The sequence below is a fragment of the Protopterus annectens genome, chromosome 2.part2 (genome assembly GCF_019279795.1).
Source record: "Protopterus annectens isolate FY-2018-M chromosome 2.part2, PAN1.0, whole genome shotgun sequence".
In the NCBI taxonomy this organism is placed as follows: domain Eukaryota; kingdom Metazoa; phylum Chordata; order Ceratodontiformes; family Protopteridae; genus Protopterus; species Protopterus annectens.
Window position 1 is genome coordinate 521,501,558 of NC_056730.1, and position 27,487 is coordinate 521,529,044.

General features: G+C 38.4%; 1 protein-coding gene across 1 annotated transcript; it reads right to left on the minus strand.

Annotated features, from left to right (window-relative positions):
* LOC122795692 (vasopressin-neurophysin 2-like) lies at positions 1-27,487 on the minus strand. The gene is made up of 3 exons (XM_044063989.1): positions 27,299-27,487; positions 6,189-6,393; positions 1-372 (listed from the first exon to the last, which is right to left on the minus strand). The coding sequence occupies exons 1-3, from the start codon at positions 27,416-27,418 to the stop codon at positions 212-214; spliced, it is 486 nt and encodes a 161-aa protein (XP_043919924.1). The 5' UTR covers positions 27,419-27,487; the 3' UTR covers positions 1-211.

Below are 27,487 nucleotides of genomic sequence, written 5' to 3' on the forward strand. Positions count from 1 at the left end.
TCACAGCTAAATAAAATACTTTATTTGTTATATATTTACAGTATTTGCAGATCTACATTGTTACAAGTTACAGATGACAGAGCAGCAGTTATAATATTTCACTGCATTTTTTTCTGAAAAATGATTAAAAAGCATAATATTTTTGGTTATATACATATCTCCATGTTTCTGGAAGGCAAGAAGCCAGTTTTTGTTTGCCATGCTGTTTGATTCAGTACACTGGATGATCCTGCTGTTTACTGTTCATCAGGTCTAACAACCTGAGTAGAAACTCGCTTGCTGTACTGTCGAAGTAAGTGGCATTTCTTCTCAGTGGAAGATGACCTTTTTTACTGTCCTGTTCAAAGCAGCTGGAGTCTATTGCACAGCTCTCTTTAACAAAGTGAGAAAACAAAACATGTTAAAAGGCATCTTTACTGGAACCCTCATACTGAAATCTAAAATATGAGTAATACATTTTCAATTTCAGATGCATTCTTGGTAAATGTCAGCCAAATGTATTTGTATACATAGATCATTAAGACATTGCATATACCGGAGTATACAATCTGATTGTATTCTTCTTTTCACTATACAATATTCTGCATACACATTAGTTTCCTTGTGTAACAACACATTCTAATTCCACTATTATTTTATATCATATATGTACATATTTTCAAATCAGAAATAGGCAACAAAACCTCGAACGTAACCAACTCACATTCTGATATGGGCCTATTTATTTGAGACATAGTTTTTTATCTGTTTTTAGCAGCCTGCCTCACCTTCAGCCTTATCATCACTTATTCCAGGATTTCTTCCCAACTTCAGCATCCTCCCTCAGTACCTCCATAGTTTCATATTAAGTGATCATTGGGATACTCTTTTGTCAGAGCCTTGCAGGAGTAAGAATTACCCTGGGAGTCATGAACTGGGTATCAGTAGCCATCACCCAATGAAAACCAATCAGAATCCTTAAAAAGAAGGTGCAGTGTGCAACTACATCATTGGAATGCATACAAATGCATCATGCAGAGGGCACTTTGTTACTCTCCCTGTTGCACAGGTGACAGTGTACAAGGTCCCAGTTCTCCAACAGAGATTGCAGAGAGAAAATTGTAAGGCAAACATGCTCCTCCTAGAATATGAGAGCTAACTAGTATCTACATCATCCTATATGCCCCCAACTGGCTGCCCCTTCTGGTACACCAGCTCTGTTCCTGAACTCAGGACACTGACACCCTAGACAAATATATTTTCTCAGTTAAAACAGACTATCACACCATAATGCATGCTTCTTAAAGAAATCTTTTACATGTTGGTTAGGTACCTTGGTGTTTGTTTGGTTTGGTTTGGTTGGGTACCTATCTTGTCACATGGCTTAAATTTTCATATTTGAATTTTTATAGTTAAATGAATATTATGCATAAAAGTTGGGATACATAACTAATGTATGCCATGGACTGTATTATCAGCCTGTAGTATTATGATTTAAAAACAAGAGTCAAATACAAGTAACCATGCTTCTCAACCTCTTAGTGCAAAAAATCTGGACAAAGCCAAAAATAATAAGGGAGCAAAGGCCCAAAATAGAGACAGATTTTGAATATTGCTCATATGAACTTAGAAAGTTGCTAGAATAGTAGGTTATGTATTATCATGCATTTTCAGATGCATGTGAAGTCTGAAACTCATGTCTATCATTGTTTGGTGACTTCAATCCTCAATGATTTGCCAGAAAACCACACATTTTATGATGAACAAAATAAAAATATAAGGCAGAAATTTGAACATTCTCTGAAAATCTTGGCAGTTGAAGGTATGCAAGTAACACAATTAGATTTATAGGTTCTACACAGGTGGCATTATGTAGGGATTTGCAAATCAAAACAGTGGTAATGTGATCAAAATCCCATTTTATAAGTCAGGCTTATAGGTTCATTTGTCAAGTGACATGCTGACCTTCATGAAGCCTGACTGGTATAATTCCATACTGATATTTTCTGTTTCCCCATATATAAGTATCAAGATTGATTTTGAAGAGAGTTAAATAATGACTTGCCCTGATTATAAGGGAAGGATTATTCTATGGTATTGGAAGGTGTTGCATAAAATATTTGTCACTTTTTTCTGTTGATACTTATTTTTAGTATTAGATTCCCTGATCTCATGTTATCTCCCCTGGCTGTGAGTTCCAGACATGTACTTTTAAGTGGGACTAGATCAGATAATGCCTTGTAAACCAGACAGAGCTCAACTCTCCTGTTACTATGTGAAGAAGATACCCTTTAGCATATCCTTCAGTTTTTACCCAGAGTCATAAGCAAAGCAGCAAATAAGGGGAAAGGGTCCAAATTAGAGGTATTTTTAAATGTTGATACTATTAACGTAGAACTTCTGAAAAATAATTCCCAGTTTTAACAGGGATGGAGCAACAGTCTTAGAAAAAAATAGAGACCTCCCTCAGAAATCTGGACAATTGATAGGAATGTCCTACAAATATAAGAATGGTTTTAATAATCTTTTCTCCTGGTTTACTGAAAGAAAACACACTTTTGTAAAAAGTCACTCCTGGAGTCTCCAAGAATCATGACTAAAGAACCTCAGCAACAATCCTGTAACAAACCCCAAAATGGTCACGTAACTTAATGATTCACAAGGCTACAGATACAGATCTTCCATTACCACTATCTCTGAGTGCCCAGATATGAATATCACAGTAAATGCTGACTCTTGCCAAGCTTTGGCCAGATTCCTTCCAAAGCTTCAATGTAGCTTCCATGCACCCAAACCATCAGGTGAGCTGACTAAAAAGACAGGTTTAGGTCCTAGTCCCTTCAGAGCTAAAATATTTTGTTATTACTTGTCAGACAACTCCTTGTAATTGATATATCCATTCTAAAATCTGGTTTTCCGTTGGCTATAGGCTGCAGCTCAAAGCTCCACTAATTATCTCACTTTCTCATTAACTTCTCCTCTTATGAGCTTCTAATTCTCACACCATAACTATCTTCATTTTGTCTTGTTTTTTGAATGGGCCAGATCCCAATTTTCCAATCTAGTGGGTTATTAACTTTATCCTTCAATAATAATTCTTTCCGATTTGAAAAGTAAGTTTTATCCTGCAGATAATAGCCTAACCTAAACTGAGTTGCCTCAAAATATGCCAGTAAATCTGGTATTGACACAATTCCTTCTCTTTAGGTCTAGTCAGAATTTCTCATTTCACTTTAGCCCTTTGATTATTTCTAGAAGTAACCAAAAACCAGACTCAAAGATGCTGTATAAATGTTTAATTCCACAATCAGATAAAATCACCAGAAGAATAAAAGGTATATATAAAAAAGAACACAGTCAAGTGCTTTCGTCATTCAAGACTTCATCAAAATTGTCACAGTTATTGAACTGTTAACAGTTCTGATGAAGTCTTGAATGACGAAAGCGCTTGACTGTGTTCTTTTTTGGATATAGCTTTTATTCTTCTGGTGATTTTATCTGATTGTGGAATTAAACATTTATACAGCATCGAGTCCAGTTTTTGGCTATTTTTGGAATGGTAATTGGCTGTACTTGGTGTTTTTCAACCACTTTGTACACCAGTGGCTGTTATTTCTAGAAGTATCTATAGGTCAATTTTAAGAGACTCTTCCATTTATGCTAGTCTGGATGGCACACAAATGCTTGCCTAAAATAAATAATTAGGGGGACTATAAACATTTTAATTGCCTGAACATTCTGGTCAAAATTAACTTTCACTGTTTTCCATCTCTTAATCATCTTCTGTATTTTATTCATTATGTCCCCCCATGTTTGCTCTGATGACTCCCTTGCCTTTCCTGAAATCCAAACTCCTAAATATTTCATTTTACTGTGACTGCACAACCCTGGACTTTCTCTACCTGTTCAAATAATGGTGCATAATTAACACTGATTGTTTTTGTTTTACTTTCATTAATTTGTATCCAGACATTGAATTAAATTGTCTTAGCATTTGAAAAAGCATCCTTAGGTCTTTATTTGGGTCTGTCAAGAATAGTATGACATCATCTGTGAACATCGCTAACTACCCTGGCTGATGTGCCCCACCCTCTAATTTCCAAACGTCCAATCTTATGGGCAAGGTGTTCTATATATAAGGTAAATAGAGGATTGACAGGGGACATCCCTGCTTGGTTCCACATCTTATTGGAATTCTCTTTGTAATTCCCCCATTGAGCTTTATTCTTGTGCCTGACCCTGCTTGAATGTTTCTAAGTAGCAAGATTAAATCAACACTTCCCTAAGGTATGCCCAAGGTACTCTCTCAAAGGCCTTCTCGACATCCAGTTTTATCATCAGAAGAGCGTTTTTAGACCATTCCACCTCCTGATGAATAATGTTTACTAACATAATATTGTCAAATGTGTACCTAACCTTTATAAAACCACACTGGTCCCAGTCGATTATCCCTCACTAACCTATTCGCTATTATTGCAGTAAACACTTTCTAATTGTGGTTTAATACAACAATCAGTTTTGCATTACCATAAATTCTCTGCTTTCAAAATAACCAAACCTAACCTGCTCATTTCTCTTTTAACACATCATGTGTGCTTTTTACACTTCTTAATTAAGTAGATAACCTTTTTTTAAAAAAAAAGAAAAAAATAGTAACACAGCTATATACAATCCCCACCTTGCTTCTACTTATTTGTATAACAACATGCCTGCACCTGATTTAAAGATAAGCATTTTGAGTGCTTTAAACCTAGTCTCTTCCAGTTTTTCCACTTTGTCTCCTTATGTTGTTTAATTCATTTGTCACAGTTTTTCCATTCTTTTTTAAGATTTCTAACCACAAAATCCCTCCCCTCATCAACAGTAAACATACTCCAATTTCTAAACCTTATTATCCATTCAAAAGCTAATATTGGATTCCTCATATTGTAACCTACCTAACTCGTTCTCACTTGCTCTTCAGTTAGGTTCACATGGCCACCACTAGTCTCATACACTGCGGTCACTTAAATGAATAAGTTGGTATCTGCTATCTCATTCTAACCATACTTGAAACAGTCAATCCTTCCCCAAGTTAAAGGTCTTTCTTAAATGCCTCTTCTTATTATTCTTTTTGGGGGTCTAGCTGCATTTACTTCTTGGCTAGATTAACAGACACTTTATTCTACCCCTTTGTTATGCTTATCAATCACTTCCCTGGAAGATGGCAAAATAACTTGTGCAGACACCCCTGCACCCCCCCACAAGCATTCCCATTCTGCTGTATATCAGTGCCCCCCTTATATGTACATCAACAATTCCAGGAGTGTAATTGTTCTTTCACATCATTTTTTACATGGACCAGAAATTTCCTCATTTGCTGCTGTGATCTGTTGTAAACCAAAGCTAAATATCAAAGCCTGACCATTCAACCAAATATGGTGTAACTATATATATACTGACTGTCAAACTTTGTAATGAGTTACAAATCAAAAATTTGCAAACTCTTTTCTAGACTTTAAAAGATTATTGACAGTTAATTTGTTATTCTGCTGTGCATTTAACTGTTACCTCTCTTACATATAATACTAATTTATATTTCCTTTAATTAATACTTATATGAGAGGATACACCATTGAATGAAACCTGATCCACTGTAGTTTTCAAAGACTCCTATCAAAGCCTGCATTTGATATGGGAAAAAGAATCTGCATTTATGATTTTGTGGGGACAAAATCAGCCACATTCCCCACACAGGGGACTGTGCATCCTGCATCCCGTATTTTAATTAACCTCAGATTCACTGCTGCTTAGGAAAATAAAATACCCCCACCCACCAGCAGCTGGAGATCAATCACAGTTTTGACTGAAGTGACCTGTTTGGTCATATCATACTCTACTAGCATACCAATTCCATCTGAATGTCTGATTGATTGGCTTGTGATTTTTTTTTCTTTTGGAACATTTCTTTTCACATATCATCTGTATGTAAGCTTTATTATGCTGGAACAACCACAGTAAAAAAAGTATAAGCCTCTAGAAACCAAACAAACTGTGCAGTGCAGAGAGTCTTAAAATACTTTCTCAGAGAACAGAAGTCTTACGTTTAGATGAAAACAGCATTCTTGTTGGAGTACTCTCTGTATCAATATGTAAATCTAGGCCTATCCTTTGCTTATGGTGCTATCCTAGTACAAAAATGTTAAGGAAATAAACAAGTGCCAGATTACCTTCATTACAGCAGATGCCAGGTGCAGCACATCTCCCTCCTTTGGTACTGCATGGGCGTCCACCTGTCTCACAGGGAGATGGCAGGTAAATCTCTTCCTCACATCTCAGTGATTCTGCGGTGCCAACAAAGCACCCCAGGTCTTCTCCACAGCAAATGGAAGGGCCAAAGCAGTGTCCTCTGTTCTCAGGACCACATGACATACACTGTAATCAAAAGGCATACAGACATTAAAAGTGAACCTTTCACTGGTCATAATTCACAAAGTGTGCATAAACTGTGTTGTTTATATTAATACAAAATCATAATGTATGCTACGAATCTAACCAGGTATCCAACCCTATATGTGTGCATCAATGCTCTATCTGGTAGCTAGTGCAGAAGACTAAGGCTGGCTCTGAGTTGTTAATGTGCTGTTTCCTGGAGCCCGGGATATAGTGGTTACTTCTGTCCAGCGTTATTTATCTACTGTGTGACTCTGAGCAAGTCACTTAACCAGACAATGCTCCTGGGACACCCCTGATAAGGGCACTTTCATCCAGTAGGCCTACCTAGTCAACAAGGGAATTAAAAATAAGTAAAATAAAATATTCAAATGCAGTAACAAAATACAGTTCACTTCACAGAGCCTGTAACCTTTATGCCATTTTATTTTGCTCCTAGTGTTAATGCAAATCTGGATATTTATCCCCCAGATTTTGATCTAGTTGCAGCGTATCTGTGCACATAAATACAACGTTTTATCTAGTTATCTACAGGGACATTAATAGTAAAATATGCTAAAACCTGACTGAGAAGACTGACAGTGATATTTTAGCATAACTGTGCTCTAAGAATTGCCATTTTCTTATTTAAAATAAAATTAAAGCTAATACACATATCTGAGTGTCCCACCACTTTCAACAGCACCCTATGTGTCCTGAAACTACTGCCAGTGCACTGATTACATGGAAGCATTTGCATTGGTAAAGTAACTGCAAGTACAGGCAGCCGGAAAAAGACAATTTGAATAATAAATCATTTTTTCTGGCTGCCCATGGAAACACCTGGGCAAGTGTTTCTGAAGATTACCAATCAACTTATTTTCTCAAGAAATTTGGACAAAGCTATTAATGGAAATGAAGGCTCAAAACCAGAGACAAATTTTAAACATTAAATGTTGTTGTTGTCTTTCGGCCTTTCCCGGTTAGAGGTCGCCACAGTGGAACTCCGGTCCACTAAAACATTAAATATTCATTTAAAATTTTAATAGAACAGGTTTTTCATCAACATGCATTTTCTGAACAATAGAAGGATGAAACTTTAATGTCTGGCATTAGTGATGGACTGTAATCTTCTGCATACCTTTCAATTTTCACTTAAGAATTCTGGACAAAAAGCTGTGATACAGACTTGGAATTGCCTAGACATAGTAAGGCCTTGCTGAGTTTAATTCTGGTGACTGCAAAAACAACAATTACTAGAAAATGGAAATCAAAGTCTAAACTAATTATAGTAGAAGTAGTGAATATTGTAACAGAGACAAAAGAATTAAAAGTAGTATATTTAAAAAAATGAGTAGGAGCAAATTACATAGAAAAAATGGGAATTGTGGGAACAATACATGCATAATATTGTTTTGGAGGAGGAATGAGGTTTAAGGGAAGGCATGAGTTGAATGAGCCATTTAATATCTGACTATCAATGACTGTACAGAAGAGTATAGGTGATGTATAATGATTGCATCTGAAAATATATCAATATGGTGTTTTCATTTATATAAATGCATGATTGCCTATGTCATAAGTGATAATCCAGTAAAGATGTTTCTTATTTAAAAAAAAATATGGACAAATACAAAATAATGGGGGATGGTATGGGGCCACAATCAGGGACAGATTTTAAATATTGCTCTTATAGGTTCATAGGGTCATAGGTAGGTACTAGGCTATCTGCCCAAAGGCATTTATAAGCCTAGCCAGAATGTGCTGGCTTTCGCTGTCCCCTTACATTAGTTCCCTGTGCCACTGTCCAGCAGAGCCACTGAAGTGATCCCCGGGGTAAACTTTCTGTTTCCCATTCACTCATCAAGGTTTCTCTTGAAGAATGTTAGTGAGGAGCTCTGCCTAATGTAGATTGGAATCTTGTTCCAAAGCATGAGAAGTCACTAGGACAGGAATCTATCCCTCCAGCACATCCTATTTATTGTTGTGGTGAGGTTTAGATCCCTAGAGCGTGTGGCTCGAGGGGATAAGGTTTTCTTTAGGTGGAGCATGTCCATCAATTCTGGGTTGGACATGGCCTTGTATGTCAGGCAGAGATCATCTCTGAGTAAGTGGTATGCAACCGAGTACAGATGGAGTTTCTTCAATCGAGCTGCATAGGGCATCTGTTTGAGGCCAGTGATCCTCTTGGTGAGGTACTTCTGTGGTCTTTCCAGCTGTTGCAGGTGTCTTGTAAGGTACATCCCAAATGGGGCATTGTACTCTATGATGGGTCTGATGAGTGATGAGTAGAGGGGCACAATGACCTCTTTTGATCTGGATGCAAACCCTTTTGTGATTAGGTGGGCCACATAGAAGGATTTTCTAACTACTTTGGCAATGTGATTATCAAAGGAGAGATTACTATCTACTTGGGTCCCCAGATCCCTTATTACATTTTCCATATTTAGGGGGCTACCACCTATGTGATAGTTGGTGTGTACTTTGTTTTTTCCAAAGGGGATGACTATGCACTTTTTGGCATTTAGCTTGAGGCCATGATTTTGACACCAGGTATCCATTTAAGTGAGACCCTTTTGGAGGATGTCTGTGTCAGCCAGGGAGTCAATTATAGCCCCTAGTTTGCAGTTGCCTGCAAACCTGGTCAGCCATAGTCCTCCTGTGCTTGCCTGTACCTCTAAGAAGTACAGGAGGGGTCCTAGGACTGAGCCCTGGAGAACGCCACTTGTAACCAGTGCAGAGTCAGACCTAGCTCCCACAACTCTCACCATGTGGGTTCTGTCCGTGAGCTAATTGGCAACCCATCTTGTGACATGGGGTTTATGTTCAGGCTGGTGAGCTTGTCTATAAAACCAGAATGGGGAATGGTGTCAAAGGCCTTTGTGAAGTCTAGGTATGCTGTATGTACCAAATTTCCCTTATCTATAGCCTTGGTAACTGTCTCAAAGAAGTCCACCAGGTTTAGGAGGCATGATCTTCCCTTAACAAAGCCGAACTGAGTAGGGTCCAGTGTTTGGAGGTTGCCAATATGTCTGTTAATGAGTTCCACGATGATGCGCTCCATAGCCTTGCAGACCAAGCTAGTCAGGCTTATAGGACAATAGTTCCCGGGGTCTGTTGTGGCTCCACCTTTGTGGAGCAGAATAACTGTTGCTGTGTGCCAATCTATGGGTATGTAGCCTGTGGAGAGGGTGAGTTTGAACAGTGTGTTTAGGTGAGGGGTTAGTTCATCTTTGAGCTCGTGTAGGATGCAGACTGGGACACTGTCTGGTCCTATTGATGCTGTGTTTTTGGCTTTGGAGAGGGCTGTTTTAACCTGAGTGCCTGTGATTTCAGGGGCTTTACATTCTTCTGGTATGGTTATGGACCCTTTTGGAAGTGAGAGGGGGTGTAGTTTGCACTGAACCTGTCTGCCAGGATGTTGGCAATATCAGTTGGTTCAGTGTATTTTGTGCCATTCTGCATTAACTCTGAGCAGATCTGAGCATTGCTACTTAGATTCTTGACATAGCTAAATAAATGTCTTGTGGTTATCTTTAGAGTCCTTGGCAATTTTTCTTTTGAAGCTCGCCTTGGACAGTTTTATGAGGGATCGTAGTTTCTTGCTGATACTGATCAGGACTGTCTTCCCTTCTTGGGATTTTACTCTTTTCTGTACAAGTTTCCTCCTTCTATTGTATAGCTTGTTTATGGCAGGGGTCCACCAGACTAGTTTCCTTTTCTTGGAGGAGTGAGTCTTGGTTTTGCTTGGGATAGCATGATCCATGCGTTCTTGTAGGTGCCCGTAGAATGCATTAGTAAAGGATTTTGCAGCTTGGACAGCATTATCCTTTAGCATGGGGACTTTGAAACATTCCACCGTAACGTGAAGTGTGCTTCGTTTTTCACAGTAGTTTCCTTGTCCAGGGATGGGGCTGGAATGTGGATATCCAAAGTGATTTGTTTATGGTCAGATCTAACCAGCGAGAGGTTGACCTCCAGTGTGGCACACCGGTCACCCATGTTGGTGATGACCATGTCCAATATGTTGTCACCTCTGGTGGGAGTGTTGACCAGTTGATCCAGAGCATTTGAGTTTATAAATTCTAGGAAATGTCGGGCAAGGGAGTTAGTACTTAAGTAGTTCTCCCAGTTAATGTTTGGGTAGTTGAAATCCCCCAATATTAGGGTGTTTGGTAGGACCTTTATGTTTTCCAGTGTTTCCAGAAATGCGAAATGGGGGTCCTGGGACATGGTGGGTGATCTGTAGCAAGCTAAAATTTGAATTGCAGTTTTGCCCATTGTTAGTTGCACGTGGATGATCTCTGAAGCATCGTGCTGTACCACTAACCTGGAGGTGTGGGTATCCTTGATGAATATGGATACTCCCCCGTCTTTTGTATTTCTTTCCAGGTTCTGTGGCCAAAATGTATGGTTTGAGTTGTAGCTTGGTAGTGCTGGGCTGCTCTCTGCAGCCTTAAACCAGGTTTCTGTTACTGCACAGATATCGATGTACTCTATACTGAGGAGTGCCTCAAGTGCATGCATTTTGAGGTTTAGACTTCTGGCATTGAGTCGCATTACCCTCAGATTTTTTGTTACTTGTGCTATTTACGGCAGTGGGTTTGTCTTTTGAGCCTTGCCTAAAAAAGGCACTATGGGGGTGGCAAGAGCCTTGGCCAGTATTCGAAAGCCTAAGGGTGACATGTGCAAGCCGTCTCTAGCATGTCATCCCAGGCAGACAGACACTGGATCCCCTTTGAATGACACCAGAAACTTAGCCAATTGTTGAAATTGATAATTTTTTCTTTATACCATTGTATCATTCTTGGTGAGGGCTGAATGCAACTCAGGATCAGGGTCATACCGGCCTGGGCTACGTGATCAGAGAGCTCTTCCATTTCTCTTTTCATGTAGTCCAGGGAGGTACGGCTCAGGTCATTCACACCAACATGGACAATGACAGAGTCGTATTTGTACTTGGTCTTGAGTGACCTGAGTGCTTGTTTTATGTGGTGGATCCTGGCACCCGACAGGCAGCTAACAGTAACCTTCTCCTTATCCAGCCTAGTGAGTGGGATGTCAGTGTGCCTGACTATAAAGTCACCTATTGCTAATATGTTGGGTATGTTATTTTGCCTTAAGGGCTGTGCTTGTGTGGCACACTGGTTTTGTGAAGTATGTGTTTCATGGTTTGTGTTGGTTTGTGTTGGGGGGGGGGTGGAGGTTGCTTGGATATCTGCTTTGGAGGTTTCTGTTGCTTTTGCAGACTTTTATTTAGAGTCTCCAAGTATGTTTTCATGTATTTATTTGTGTTTTTTGCTGGTGCTGGTTTAATGGGTCTATGTGAGACTGGTGGTGTGATGCCAGTATTTCCCTTCTCCTCTTGACTGTCTGATCCAGTCTTGGGTTGAGAGAGCTTAGCGTTCAGTTTGGCTGTATAATTGCATCTCTCGCATGTATTAGTGTTTGGTGGTAGGAGAAGAGGGTTGTCTGTGTACATGAGGCAGTTGTAACATTGCCTCAGAATGCCCATATTCACCAGTTGGACTGGAGAGTACACCTGAAACTGCCCTTTGGACATGCCTGGATAGGTACAGTAAACTGTTTTACTGAATAGCTGGTAAGGTTGAATAGAGAGCCTTGTCCTAATGTACAGTATAGTGGGGTCTAGTGCTAGGGTTTATAAGTACTTGCTATGCGTTTTGAGCAAGTGCTGGGCTGAGAAATGAATGGCTAGAGTGGTTAAGTTGAAAGTTTGTCTAGTTCCAAGGGAAACATTGAAGAGGAGTCTTTGTGGAGCCGGGAATAGTTATACCCTAGCTAACCGGCGCTGCATTTATTACAAACGTAGAAAGATGTTAGAATAATAGGTTTTGCATTAGCATGCATTTTCTTTAAGATGTGAAGTCTCAGACTCAAATGCCTCATTATTTAGTGAGTAGAATCCTCAGTGGTTTGCCAGAAAACCACAAATTTTATAAAGAACAGACCAAAAATACAAGGCAATAATCTGGACATTCTACACAATTCTGGAGAGTTTAGCAGTATGATCCTCAGTGATTTATTAGAAAATCAAAAATTTTATGAGGGACAGGGCAAAATATGAGGCAAAACCATGAATGTTCTGCAAAATTCTGGAGAGTTTATTTATTTATTTACTGATTGCTATTTGTCTACCAGGTAAGTGCGCTGGTCTAGTGACTCTTCATCCACAACCAGGGACCAACAGCAGTAAAGACAACAATTTACACAAGTACAGGAAGAAATATTCATGTGCATACTTTGTACTGTTAAGAGGTATGTTTTAGAATCCATCCATTCATCTATCCATCCACAACCCCTTTTTCCCATTTTTGCCCATGGGATTGGGGTTTCACTTCAATAATAACAATAATCTATAGCCAATGTTCGCACTGCCGGGTGGCTAGCCCTGCTGCAGTTGTTCTTTAAACATATACACACACACACACACACACACACACACACACACACACACACACACACACACACACACACACACACACACACACACAAATGTACGGCCTACAAGTAAAGTTTAATTTCCATAAGTTGGAGCACACCTGCATGTTTATTGCCTTTTACCCACTGAGTACTATGATGGGCTTTGGATGTCCTAGTTAACAGCCACAGGTGCATTCCACTAGACCTAGAATAACTTCCAATGCAGTGACCATTTTGCAGTATTTAATTCGTCATTCATTTTCTTACAGCTGCTTTATGATATTCAAGATCATTATGAGGGTAGGCAAAGATTTCCTGACAATCTGTGGGAGTAAATCATAAAATCAATTTAGATTCATAAATATTCCAACCCTAATGAATCTTATGACCTTTCATGCATTGCCAGAACCCTCCCAGAGGCAGCACTTACTTTCCCCAGGAAGGTCATACCAGTAAAATTTGTGGCATCCATCCAGTCACTAGTTTATGTTTTAAATAAGATAGCAAATCACACTGCTTAACATGTAGGGCAAATTTATTCCAAAGATTTGAGAGCTGCTACATTATAAGCATGCCTCTCCACTGTGCTGTATTTATCTGCTGGTGTAGACTTAGATCCATGGTTCTAGTACTGGTGGAGATATTGGACAACTGGGTCTCTAACAGTATAGTAAGCAAGACAGATCTCCCCTCAAAAGTCTGTAAGATACTGAATAAAGTATATATCTTGATAGCTCAGGGACTTTAGGCCTGTGATTTTTTTGATTAGGAACCTTTGGGTTTTGCTAATTGTTAGCTATGATTATTAAGATACACGCCAGAGGGGAAACTGTACTCAATAATTGTCATGATCAAAGCTGAGTATAAGGGAGTGATTACTTGTTTAGACTGTGATGATATTCCCTTGGTAATTTGATGAGCTAAATAAAAGGATTTCCTGGCAAATGTTGTCACATGATGGTTAAAAGAGAAGGAGCTATAAGCCCATGTGTCTAAGTCTCTAATAAAGTTTTCATTTTGTAGTCATATGTTGTCTGTATAGTAGGATGAGGGGGAGGGGTTGTCTAACAAATGTGATCCTACACTTTCTAGCATTTAGTTTCAGCTCATTTTAGTACGCCAAGGGTTTAATAGGAAGAGTTCATGCAGGAGAGTTTGGATGTCATAATGTGACTTAACAACAACCTCCAGTTTGCAGACATCTGCAAACTTTGTTAGCCAGAGGTCTTGGCTGTTCATTTAGAGATCTGAGAAGTGAATACTGAAATGAGATGCCCCAACACTGGGCCCAGAAAGATACCACTGTACACTTTATACTTACTGATGAGACATCTGTAACTTGCATTACGTGTTCTGTCTTTCAGCCAGTTTGCTATCCACTCTTCCACATATGGGTCAGTTTTTAAAGCAATTATCTTTTGTATGATGCCAGCATGGGGAATGGTGTTGCAGACCTTCTACAGGTCAAGACATACCACATGCACTGCACATGCACCATCTACAGCCTCTGTAACTGTTTTGAAGTTTACCAGGATCTGCCCTTCGCAAACACAAAGTATTATTTAGAGGTCAAGTTTAACAAGTCTTGATATCACAGTTTATGAGATTAGTTATAATATACCCCATGGTTTTGCACATGAGGCTAATACACTCCATGGTTTTTACATGATGCTTATATGGCTAATAGGACTTTAACTGCCAGGATAGTTGTAAGGCTAGACTTATGAAGGGGCATCACCACTGCACTGTGCCAGTCATCAGATACAAATCTACTTGCTAAATTTAAGTTAAACAGCTTGAGGTGTGTGTCTGCAAGGGCATGTTTAACACTGTTATGCAACCAGGTATATGATATGAAGTAGTAAATAACGATACAATCAGAAGGATTGTTATATACCAGAAATCTGACAAAAGCAAGCATTTTGCTTGTTTTCTTTTCTTATTCAGATGTTACACAGTTAAAAATGTTTTATTGAGAGTAACAAACCTTACTGATACACTGTGTGGTCTACTTAAATGGGGCAGTCCCTGGCAGTACTGGATATTTTGACTCCAGACTTTGGTTGAAAGAAACTCTAGGAAAAGGACTCCATGGCCCCCCAGTGTCAACTGCCCCCCTACATACCCCAGTGCACTCCCTACTTTCCCCTCATCTTGGCCTTGCCACATTTCAGATTGCTTTTTTCTTGTTTTCTCATGCTTTGTTATACTTTTCAGATTTTCCTGCATAATAGGTTCATAGGTGTTTACTAGGCTAATGACCACAAGGGCCTTTTTAAGCCTAGCTATGCATCCCAAATTTCTGACAAGTTCTGATACCCTTGATAAGTGTAAGCAGGGGCTTAGGAGATGAAACATTTACAATCTAGGGCCTGGGAGAAGATCCATTTACAGGTTGCTGGTGTCCATTAGAGATACAGGTGCCAAACCAGGGATGAATTTCCTTTTCCCCATCCAGTTGTCAGATTACACTTGAATTGGGTTAGGGAGGACCTCTGCTTCACATGGATGGGGAGCCTACTCCAGAAATGGGGTCATCTCTGGGATACATACCTGTCTCTCCAGCAGGTCCTATTTATATCCCAGGCAAGGTTTAAGTCTTTAGAATGGGTAATTCTGATGCTGCTTGTTTTGCAGATACGCAGGAGATAGCCATCAGAGTGGGGTCTGACAATGCCCTGTATATCAGGCATAGATCTCCCTTTAAAAGCCTGTAGGAGACAGAATACAGGGATAGAGCCTTGAGGTGGTCTGCATAGGACATTTTACTTAAGCCCTGTATATGTTTAGTGAGGAAACTCTGTGGACATTCCAGTTGGTGGATATACCTGGTAAGGTACATACCAAAGGGGTCATTGCACTCAATGAAAGGTCTGATGAATGTCAAATACAGTGGAAAAATTACTTCCTTGGACTTAGATGCCATACCTTTGTTTATAAGTTGTGCAACATAGAAGAATTTCCTCACCACTATAGACACATGATGGTCAAAGGCTAGATTACTATCTGTGTCCCTAAGTCCCTGACTGCTGAGTCAACTGTAAGGGGTGTGTTGTCAATATGATAGTTACTAGGGGTGGATGACTTCCCGAACGATACTATTATGCATTTCTTGGCATTTAGTTTTAGTCCATGGCTCTGACACCAGTTATTTGTCTGTGTCAGGCCGTCCTGGAGAATATTTATGTCAATGTGGGATTCAATGACAACTCCTAATTTGTAATCATCTGCAAATTTAGTCAGCTAGAGACCAGTGACATTGGCCTTGACTTCAGAGAAGTAAATGCCAAAAAAGAGCGTACTAAGGACTGATCCCTGAGGGACTGCACTTGTGGCTGCTCTCTTTGTAGAGGTGGACTCCCCAATTCTAATTTCTTTCATTCTTTCAGTATATCCTAACTGGCCAAGATTACACCATAATAAATGAGGAAAAAATAATAAAATTAAACCAGAGGTCACAGCCTGTCAGAAACCATTGAGTTCTAGATGCCCTAAGTTGCATTTTAGAGCTTTTTTTCATACTTTTTGAGCCAAAGATGACATGAATAAAATCATGGCTAAAGAAAGAAAATTGTTCTCACTCTTCATTTTCTTGTTGCATCCTTGTTCTGCTCCCTAAATGGCCAAGACTGCAGTGAAATAAATGTGGAAGAAATAACAGAATTAAGCTGTCGGCTGCTCAAGCCTCAAAAGCCATGGGATTCTAGATACAGTTTGATATAATTTAGAACTTTTTTCCCTTGGCTTTTTGTTAAAGTTATGGCTTGTACAAAACTTGTAACTAACGTTCAGTCTTATTTTTTCTTTCAGTGAAGAAATTAGTTGTACCTAAAGTGTAATGATCAAAGTTCACAGAAAGTAGTTCCCAATAAACTGAGAAGATAAATGCTTGTAGAGATGCATGGATCTTATCTTAGAATTGTGTCTACCTCTCTATCAAAAGAAAAAAAAGAATCAGCTTCTGTGTATCCCTCTCGTGTTAGATTGGGATACAACTGAGTGATCAAATTGTCTCAGTCATTTATTTCAAGTTGCTACTGTCCCTCTTCACCCCACCCCCAAAAGACAGCTATCTTCTGTGTATCCCTCTAACAATCAACATATAGTAACATATGTTAACCTGGTGATCTCAGATGTATATTCATATACACTTCTGATATGCAGTTGTGAAAAAAGAAAAAAAAATATATCAGTCATGTTTTCCAGCCTGTTGCTCCTAGACAATACAATGCCCCTACACAAACTATAGTGATGTTGTATGGATATCTCTGAAATATGATTGTGTGAAAAGTTAAATAAATAATGACCACACTCACAGCTTCACAAACCCACAGGCACCTTCTATATATACATCTGAGGTTTAATTGTGAGCAAAATTAGAAATAAAGATCACACTTTCCTCAGTCTCAAAAAATGTTATAGTGACCTTCTGTGCACATCTCCAAGGTCTGATTGTAAGGAGAATTTAAGAAATAATAACCAAACTGTTCCCAGCCCTCACTACCCTGAACACAAGCTATTGCAACCTACTGTGCACACCTCTGAGAAGGGCCATTTGTGGAACAGGTGGGTCAATGGCATAAGCCCTCAATACACCTGTATCAAACTACACTTCTACAACCTGAGTTATGGACACTTCCAGCATCTATATATTCTGTGATACATTTTATGTTTTATTTTTAAAAGATAATGACTTGTAGTATATGGATCACCATGATTATGCTTTGAATTTGAGTAAAAAGCATGCTTATTCAGCACCATTCTAACATCAGAAATGTTCTTAACGAATTAAGTACCTGTTATTACTGTTAAGCTCTAGTCACACACTAGTGCATTAACAGCAATCAGCAGCCACCACAAAAGAGCAGTGGGAAGTTGTTAAACACTTCAGTCAGACTTTTTTTCTAAAGTCTGATTGAGCATTTAACAGTCTGAAGGAAGTGTTTAACACCTTTCCACAACCCTTCTGTGGTGGCTTCTCCTTGTGTGGCAGGGGTAAGTGTATTACATTACTTATGCACTTTTCTGTCTAACATTTGAATATATGGATAGTGGATCACATACCCTACAGGTGCAACATTAGCTTAATTCATATGTTTCTATAACTTTTATTCTGCAGTCATTCCTAATATAACTCATATTTACACTATATACATCTGGGGTCACAGATATGCTTCTGCTGTGGCAGTAGACAGCTAAAAAACTGCCCTTTTAGATCGCTAAGTTACCCTTTTACCTTCTGCTTCCCCTAAGCCTTCAGCACCTTCCGACACCCATGTGCTTAACTGACAGCAGCTTGCAACGTTTCCATCTGAACCTGTTATCTGTAAACAGTGTCTAGTCATATTCTGAATAGTCAGTCATGTGTGCACTTCATGGAATATGGAATGAGACGCACTCAGATCTGGACCAAATCCTCTTAACTTCTGAACTTCTTAAGACAGTGGGTAGGAATTTCATATTGAAAAAAATAAAACTTCAGACATATCATCTTGAGTAAATTAAATTTTCCTTCCAAAGAAAAAGGTGTAACAGTTCAACTACTGGCTAATGCATTACCTTCTGCAGTGGCAGTTCTAAAACTGAAAAATGTAGCAGAAGTGGTTTTGGCTGCATCAACTCATCTTAAAAAGCTCAGTGAGACAGTAACTTGAATAAGGGTTTATGTAGTATACTTGAGTTACTGGCAATAGGCTGTGAGTCTGGAAATTTGACAAAGTAAAGGCTATTAGTTGCTAATGAGCATTTTGTAAGCCTGGTATGAGTCTGTTAATCTTCTCTTTCAAATGATGTGAATTTGTGCAAGTCACTTAACCAGAGACTGTTTGTGGGTCATCAGTTAGTAAATTAGTAAATAAATAACTTGAAAAAACAATGAACGCAGAACTCTGTGACACTACTATTATAACACAATTGTCAAATAAGTATTACGCAGTGCTATAACAGGGTCTTCATCATATTATGAACACTAATACTAATTAAAGTATCTAGTCTAATCTGTATCTTAAAAAATGTTCAAGCACTAAGACAAATAGTGCATGACACACAGGACACCCTAATCACACTGCTGTTATATCAGCAAAAGTGGAAATGTACATTTTATCTATCCTGACTAAGGCGGCTTGTTCTTGATTACCCAACTCTCTTCTCTTAGTTCAAGAAAGAGAAGAGACCTGGAGCTGTGGATGATGATTTCTAAAACACTCAAGCTGTTTGCATCACTTCATTTATAACAAATTGTAACTTCACTTCCTGAGGAGATAAAAGAAAAGCAGTTGAAATGCCATGCTGAATCACATGCATAAAACTATAACCCAGATGATGTGATACCCTTTAATTGGCTCAGAAGAAGTTTACAATTCAGCTACTTAAGTGTCAGACTAACAGGAGCCCTTCTTCAGGAGACAGTAAATTACTGATGCCACATACATCTATCTTTTGGCATTCCCTGCTTTTTTTCATAACTCAGCACTATGATCTGGACATTATTGCTTTTATATTATTTTACCAAAACATCTCATCTTACATAGTTTTCACAGTAAGATAGATGAATAAATTATGCCTTTAAGTTGTCCTTCTCTTGATTTAAGTAATCTTTTTGCACAGTTCTGTTTATAGTGAATAACTTTTCGATTGTCAGACCTGATAACTTGTATTAATGTTGAATACTTCTAATGTATCATTCATGTGCCCTCACCTTTACTACAGGCCATGAAGATTGCCATCTACATTTTCAGGCTTACACACACACACACACACACACACACACACACACACACACACACACACACACACTCACACACATTGTCTTTACCTTTCTCTCTCTCTCTCTCTCTCTCTCTCTCTCTCTTAACTGTTTCTCTCTCAGCTCTTCTAGCTGCCTGCTTCATTGGTCTAAACATCTGAGCTACATAATACTTGGATTTTTTTTCTCATATGGGTATTTTTCAAAATAACTGTTTGAACAAATGGGGCAGAAATTATGTACTCCTTTCCCCTGCTCAAGGCGCTGTATGTACTTGTCAGTAACTCCCCAACTCTGAATGAAGGATTCATGTTAGTCCGAAAGCCCGAATGACTGTAGCATAAAGTGTACATCATTCCAGTAAAACGCATCATATCATCTCTATGTTCTAATATTTCCTGAGTGGGACGGGTGTGAGTAGAGGAAACTCAATGGAAAAAGACTGGATTAGCAGTAAGGTGGCCAGGCCATGAAAATGGTTTTAACTTTATTGCGTCACACTGGATAGGGGGAAGAAAGTGGCCATAAGATCAACAGAGCAGTGAGAGCTGGGGATAATGTTGATCATTACACTACTGCATTTACCAATCTGCTGTGAATAGTTTTCTCCATATTAGGTACACTGTTACAACACATTGCTGGTACATGACTACCTGTTGTTGTCCTAGTATCAATTGCAGGGTGCTCAGCTTGAGGAAATTAATGAAGGTAAATAAAGTAGAAGACTAGAACTCTTTCTCTGAGTGAGGAGGGGAGTAAAGTCGTACAGCAGAGGGATGGTCAATAGATCATCCAGAACCACTGGCTCTGCAGTTCTTCATAATCACAGTTTTTGTAACTCTTAGTTACTGGCTAAGTAGGTTTGTGCTCACTAAAGCCTGGCAGAGATTAGCAGTAAGCATATCCTTTGTAAATGCAGCTTTGAGGGATAGCAAAAATCATGAGACAAAATGCAAAATGAGCTATTCAAAATATTATATAAGAAGTACTCAAGGAAAGAGAGGCAAGTAATTAGTGCCCTGTAAGCAAGAGCATTATTGTTGAAACAAATTTGGAATTCCTTGCTAGAAACAAAATAGTGCTGTTATGATTAGAAAGAAAAAAGGTTTATTTAAAACATCAGCATGAATTCCAAAGAGGAAGGTCGTGCTTCACCAGTCTGATCAAATGATGTGGTCATAAAACAGAAGCATTAAATAAGACAATAATGTTAATATGATGTTTATGGGTGACTGTGAATATTAGGGACAGATGAAACAACTATGATATATTGATATATGAATAAATAGCAAAGAGTAAGGCGAGATTTATCTCAATGCATCCTAGTGAAACTGGAACTAGCACTTGTTTTGGTCTTCAGCCCAAGCTTGTTTAATGCATTCATGGTGAATGTAACAAAGGAAGCTGATTGCCATTTTGACCATTTAGCAGACAATGTAAAATAGATAATGTGTTTATTGTCAAGGACAGTAGTGTTAAGATACAAAATTACTAAAATAATATTATGCACTGGTCAATAAGACATGATGAGATTTATGGAACTCTACAATATTGCTACTAGACTGATTTAGTGATTCGAGACCATACAAGAGTGTCTCTGGTGGTCAAGTCATTGGGATGTAGTGCTCTTATCCCTGCAGCTCAGCTCTGATTACTGAGCATGGAAGCTTTAAAGTATGTCAGTTCACACAGAGGGTTAAGGCTGTGAGTTGTAGTACCTGTGGTACAGGGTTTGATTCCTTCAGCCCTTATTTGCCCTAGTGTGATCCTGAGTAAGTCACTTTTGACATTGCTCCTGAAAAGGGACTACGTATCCAGTGGGCCAGCCTGAATAACAAATAGGTATTAATGTATTTTTTACCCCATAATCAATGAAACCATCTTTAGGGACTTATCCAGGGTAAACCTACACAAAATTCTCAACAATTCCCCATAAGTGGACTCAAAAGAGAGGGCTTACACATTCTTCTCCAATAATTACCAGCATATAAACACCTGCATAGAAATGTTTGCACCTGTCTGCCCTAAATATAATGGTAAATTCAGGACTAAACCTCTCTGATAGAACTCTCATATTAAAAAAAGACTGTATAATGAGAGACAGAAAATAATTAAAAGTTGCAAGAAATCTTCACCCCTTACCTCAAGACCCCAGTAAACTATACCAGCAAGGAATGTAAGGGCACTATTAAAAAAATATAAAGCAGAGTATGAACTTAAGGTTGTTACAGATGTCAAAATAAACTATAAATCTACCTTCAATTAATTCAGGAAACTAGGGAATAATATTCAACAATGGACTGACCTCATGTGTAATAATATCACTCATTTCAATCCCAAGGCCATAGCAAATATATTAGCAAATAAGTTTAGTATAACTTTACCCCACCTACCCATGTTTTTGCATCCACTATCCCTGAAAAATTAGTTTCCCATTATCGGCTTGGAGCATGTCTTAGAACCCCTGTTAAAGGTTAAAATAATGTTTCTTTGGGACCAGATAACATCCAAGGCTGCATTCTCACTAGTGGTCAGTATGCACTATTCAAGCCTCTACTTAAACTGTTCAGCCTATCCACAGGGTTTGTCCCTGAAGCCTGGAGGTCAGCCACTGTGAATCCTCTACACTAGGGCATCCCCTCTACAGACTCGGGTTATTATAGGCCCATTAGCCTCACCAGCCTTATAAGCAAAGCCATGGAACAAATCATAGCAGAATTCATTTTTGCAGACATAGGAAACTTTACTGATCTAGAACTCACTCAGCTTGGTTTTGTGAATGGCAGATCCTGTGTCAGAACCTAGTAAACTTCTTTGAAAAAGTAAGAGAGGATGTGGACAGTGGTCACTCTGTGTACTCTGCTTATCTTTATCTGACTTTTTCACAATTCATCATGCTGGTATTCTTGAAAAGTTAAATAAACTTAACAAGTTGTTTACTGGACTGCATGGGCTATCCAACAGATCCCAAGTAGTGAAAGTTGCTGGTACTATCTCTGAATATAAAATTGTAACTAAAGGGGTATGACAGGGATTGTTGCTGGGCCCTCTTCCATTTGTCATTTATTTTGCAGACCCCCAAGCCAATATCTCTGAAGTGTGGTTGACAATGTTTGCTGATGACTGCAAGGGCACTTATTTACTTTCTTCATTCATTATTTTGTAGCTGATACCCACTGCTAATGATTTTATCTCTTCTATAAAATTAATTGATGTTATTTATTTTATTTTACATTTGTTTGTCGAGTTAGTCTGACTGGAGCAGTGGCCCATTTTCAGCAGAGACCTGGGGGAAAAAGCCCCAAAAAAGGAAAAGAAAAAGCTATCAGAAAGAACAAAAATAGATATACATAAACAGAATAGAAATAAAAAAAGTACAAATTAGTAAACTGTAGTAAAAAAGTAAAAAAAAAAAAGTATGGAGATATAAAAATATAGAATGTCTTTATAGAAAGTAACCACTTGGTCAGTACAGACTATTCAGAAAATACTAAACTCTTCTGTTATATGACACTTATATTGTATGATAATTTATCTTCTCTGAAATTCATTGATGCTATTAATCACATTTTAGTGCCATTTCTTAAAAAAATGTATAGAAACAAACATCTGTTGACAGAAGTAAATGGAAGCACTTAGTCTAGTCAGTATGCTAAGATGAGAACTAAACAGTTCCCCAGATCCTGTGTGCACCGTAATGTACATTTCTTTTCATGTGTTACAGCCTTATCATAACTGGTGTCTGTGAAGGCTTTCTTGAAGGCACTCAACGCTATAACCCTCATTGTCTATACTTCTTGTTAACGTCATGCCTTTCCTCACATCTCAACTGAATTCACCTGTCAACTCAATCGTGACTGCACATTTCTAGTTCTGATGTTCTGATGTTCAGTCTTAATTGTAAGAGATTTTTTCCCACAAACCAGGTTCATCACCTCAATACTTCACATCTTAGCTGTATCATCTTGCCCTTCGAGGGAAATGGCTTTTAGTTTATTTTTGTTTATTTGACTAGATAATTGAATTTGTCCATTGTGAACCCTTTTGGCCACAAGAGTAGAATAAATACAGTGTATTTACAGATATGTTATTTTAAGTACTTTAATCACTATGTGTTGAGAGGTGAGAGAAAACTAGATTTTCTAGAGAAAATCCAAATAGGCACAGAGAGAATTTGTCTACTCTATGCATACAGTAACTAGAGATCAGGACTGAAGCAAGGCACTGGATCTGGGACGAAGAAACTTCATCCATTGAGTCACCATGCCACAAAAGTGTACCGTTTTAGTTACCTACTCTAAAGTGATCCTAAGTATGTATTTTGCAAGATGCAGTTTCTAAGAAGGAACACAGGTCTGTAAGCATAGCCAAACTAACAGGTAATATAATGGCATCTCTGTAGCCATTCTCTTATTTGTATTAACCATCTTTAAAAATCAGCATGTTACTAGATCTAGCCACTGCCTTTTCATAATGTGGATTGTGACAGCTTCTATATACTTCACACACACACACACACACACACACACACACACACACACACACACACACACACACACACACACACACACACTTTTTTCAGTGGATTAATACATTGTGATGGCTCCAAATGGAGTTAGGGCATTGTAACTATTCTTGATAATTTTGTTTTGACATTTTACATGCATTTATCAAAGTGTAAATGATTGGCAACTTTCTACTGATATTTTTTATAAATTTATTTCAAACAGAATTTTTAAATTGCGACAGTTATTACACAGTGACAGTCCTGTTACTGGCAATTGTCACACAATATGGGAGAAGGGAAGAATAACAGACCTGAAATGTACAGAGCATTGCTGTTACACTCCAAAATCGTGGAAAATGATAAAGTTGTTAAGGATGCCCTAACGTGAGTCATGATCCTCAAGGCTGGCAAAGAACAGAGGCAAAAAGTAAAAAAAAATTAAAAGCTGTTAGGCACTTCCACTCTTATGAACAAAAATATTGCAGAATGAAGTATCTAACAGCTTTTAAAATCATTAGTACTGCAGAATGGCACCTTGTTTCTATATGCTGTCCATCTGACAGTGCTAAGTGCTTAAAAAAAGCTTCAGGTAAGACTGTTCATGCTCCACACTTTTTTTCTGTAACTGGCAGTAAATGGAGCAGATAATCCTCTTTGTAGAACAAAAATGATATAATTGTGTCTTCAGTCATAACCAGCTTTATGTTTTCTTAACATGGATGAATCTTCACCACATCTTACCTTAATTATGTGTGGTAACCCTAACCCTGCCACTGCCTCTAACTCCCAACAACAGTTTATTAGAAAAAAAACTTTTACTAACAGTACAACTACACTAGACAAAAGGAAACACTGACCAGATGGAACATATGAACACAACACTAAATCTATTACCTTACCTAGCCCTTAATCTAGCACTAACCTGCAAACAATCACACACACACACACACACACACACACACACACACACACACACACACACACACACACACACACACACACACACACACACACACAAACACACACACACACACACACACACACACACTTCTACCACTAATGCGAAATCTTGCAGTACATCTTAAAGTTACCAGCACACAAGCAGACCTTATGTGCCACACGGAAAATCTGTGTATCAAACATCAGCATTTCCTGCATTTAATAACAAAAACTTTAAAACAAAGCACACATCAGTCCACTTTATTGACATTACATGATTCAGCAAAGTATACACACACAAACACATACACACATACTTTAGAGCAGCCAATTAGCCAGCATATTTCTGGAATGAAGCTGGTGTACTGAGAGAAAAATTGCATAGAATACATGCAAACAGTGGCAAGATATCAGGACTGAACCTCAGACCCTGGAGCCATAAGGCAGATATCTTAAGTGCTAAGTCACCAGACTAATGTGCTGATGCAGTAAAAGTTCTATAAGGCTCAAAAAAGAGGCACCACATAAAGATATGTTACACTTACTCTGCGGGGGGGGGGGGGGGGGTTCAAAAACTGTGACAACCTTTGCTGGATACATTGAGTAAAGAAATACATTTGCTATTTATAACTAAAGACTTGAAAAATAGAGAACCCTAGAGCTTCCTACAGGAAGATAGTATAGAATTAGTCTCTATTGATAATATGGGTAACAGGAGTAAGAGAAGCTTGTAAGCTTGGAAAACACCTTATATCAAGGCACATATGAAATACTTCAAGAAGAGGACAATATGAGAAGTACAGGGGAAAAATGTACTACTTCAGGGAAGGTGCTCAAGTCCAGGAGATTTCACATTTTGCCTAGAAATGCTTACTCGAGTATTTTCATACACCAAAGAGGATTAGAAACATGCTCCCTGCAATGCTGGCAACCTGTTGGAGATGTGGGACAGCAGAATCTGGGGACTGAAGACATATGTTCTGATTCAAGGAGCTCAAATGAAACTTTTAGTCAAAACTGTGAGATAAAAATAAGCTTACAGTGCCTAATACTACTTTTATAGTCAACCTTTAAGCAGTTTATCTGAATTTAATTCTTCCAAAGTACAGTGTACAGTACCTGAGATGGACACCTGTATGTTAAAGCAGATTCATCTTACAATGGGAGATGAAGTATAAATTATTACAGCATGTTATACTGGGATCTCCAATTCGACTCACAGAAGATCATACAATTCCTAACCTAAAATTCTGAGTAAAATTGTGAATTTGCTATAGTTGATGTGTCTAACCTTGCATTCTAGTAACCCCGTACCAACCTTCTGTTTTTCACACACACACTATGCATTGACCACATTACATGGCCATTTCACCAGGACTTTCTATTTTCATTGTCACTACCCACCTGTGACCAGTAATAGCCCCTGTATGTACTTCCCATATTTTTTCTGTGTTTATTATGTTGCATTTATTTATTTATTTGGTCCTGGTGTCTCACATATGCAATGCATATTATCCTCCGTGACTACAGCAAAATAACATTAGAAATGTTTACTGACATGCAGCTTGGAAGATCTGATGGAAATCTCCAGAAACATCACAGATTCTTTGTATTCTGATGTAAATAAAAATGATAGAAAGTTAACTTAACAATCCAAGGAAATAAATAGTTAAAATGAAAAAGAATAGTATACCACAAATGTTAATCTCCATGTTTTAATGTTTAGGTAAGCACCACAATAAATTCAGAAACTATTTTCTGGTATCTAAATCTCAGGAAATGTCTAATAGTAATGTACTGGTCTTTTAGTAAGTGTATCTGTGAAAATCATTTATCTTTTTTGCCATATCTATGAATAATACATGTTGACATCCTTATTTCATTCAAAGATTGCTGATTTATTAAATTAGCTAGCCCAAAATATATCATTCAGTAAGATCTTTGCAAAAGCCATAGGTGCAAGTGATTTGCCTGGCACCTAGCTTAGAGGATTACAATGCTATTAATGAGGTAATTCCTGTAGTCCAGAGGTGCAAGGTTTAATTCTGAGAGACTCCATTTCCTAACTGTGTGACTCTGAGCAAGCCACTTAGCCAGACACTGCTCCTGGGCTAAGTGTGAAAAAGGTCTGTGAAGATCACTGCTCTACCCAGTGCAACAAAGAGAAATTATATCAGACCTACATCCCAGTGAAATGCTGTTAAACTTTTAAAAAGTACTAAAAACATCACATTTTTAAAAGCTTTAAACAGTATTAAAAAAGTGTACAGTACCTGTCTGAGTTCTGTGTCTGTAAAGGACCGCTTTCCTCCCCGAGGGCAGTTCTGAATATAGCAAGCTGTAGAAAAAGTCAGAAGGCAGAGGAAACAAAGTGAGAGATAAGCTTCAGACATATTGATGTGTTCTAGGTTGTGAAGTTGTCACACTTTTTGAGCTAAATGGTTATCTCTGCAACTTGCTTG

Excerpts from the sequence above, each read along its gene's own strand:
- LOC122795692 (XM_044063989.1), bottom strand. The coding sequence starts at position 27,418 with ATGTCTGAAGCTTATCTCTCACTTTGTTTCCTCTGCCTTCTGACTTTT. Across the intron at positions 6,394-27,298 it reads CAGACACAGAACTCAGACAG|TGTATGTCATGTGGTCCTGA; the intron begins GTACTGTACACT and ends TTTTGATTACAG. Across the intron at positions 373-6,188 it reads TGGCATCTGCTGTAATGAAG|AGAGCTGTGCAATAGACTCC; the intron begins GTAATCTGGCAC and ends ACTTTGTTAAAG.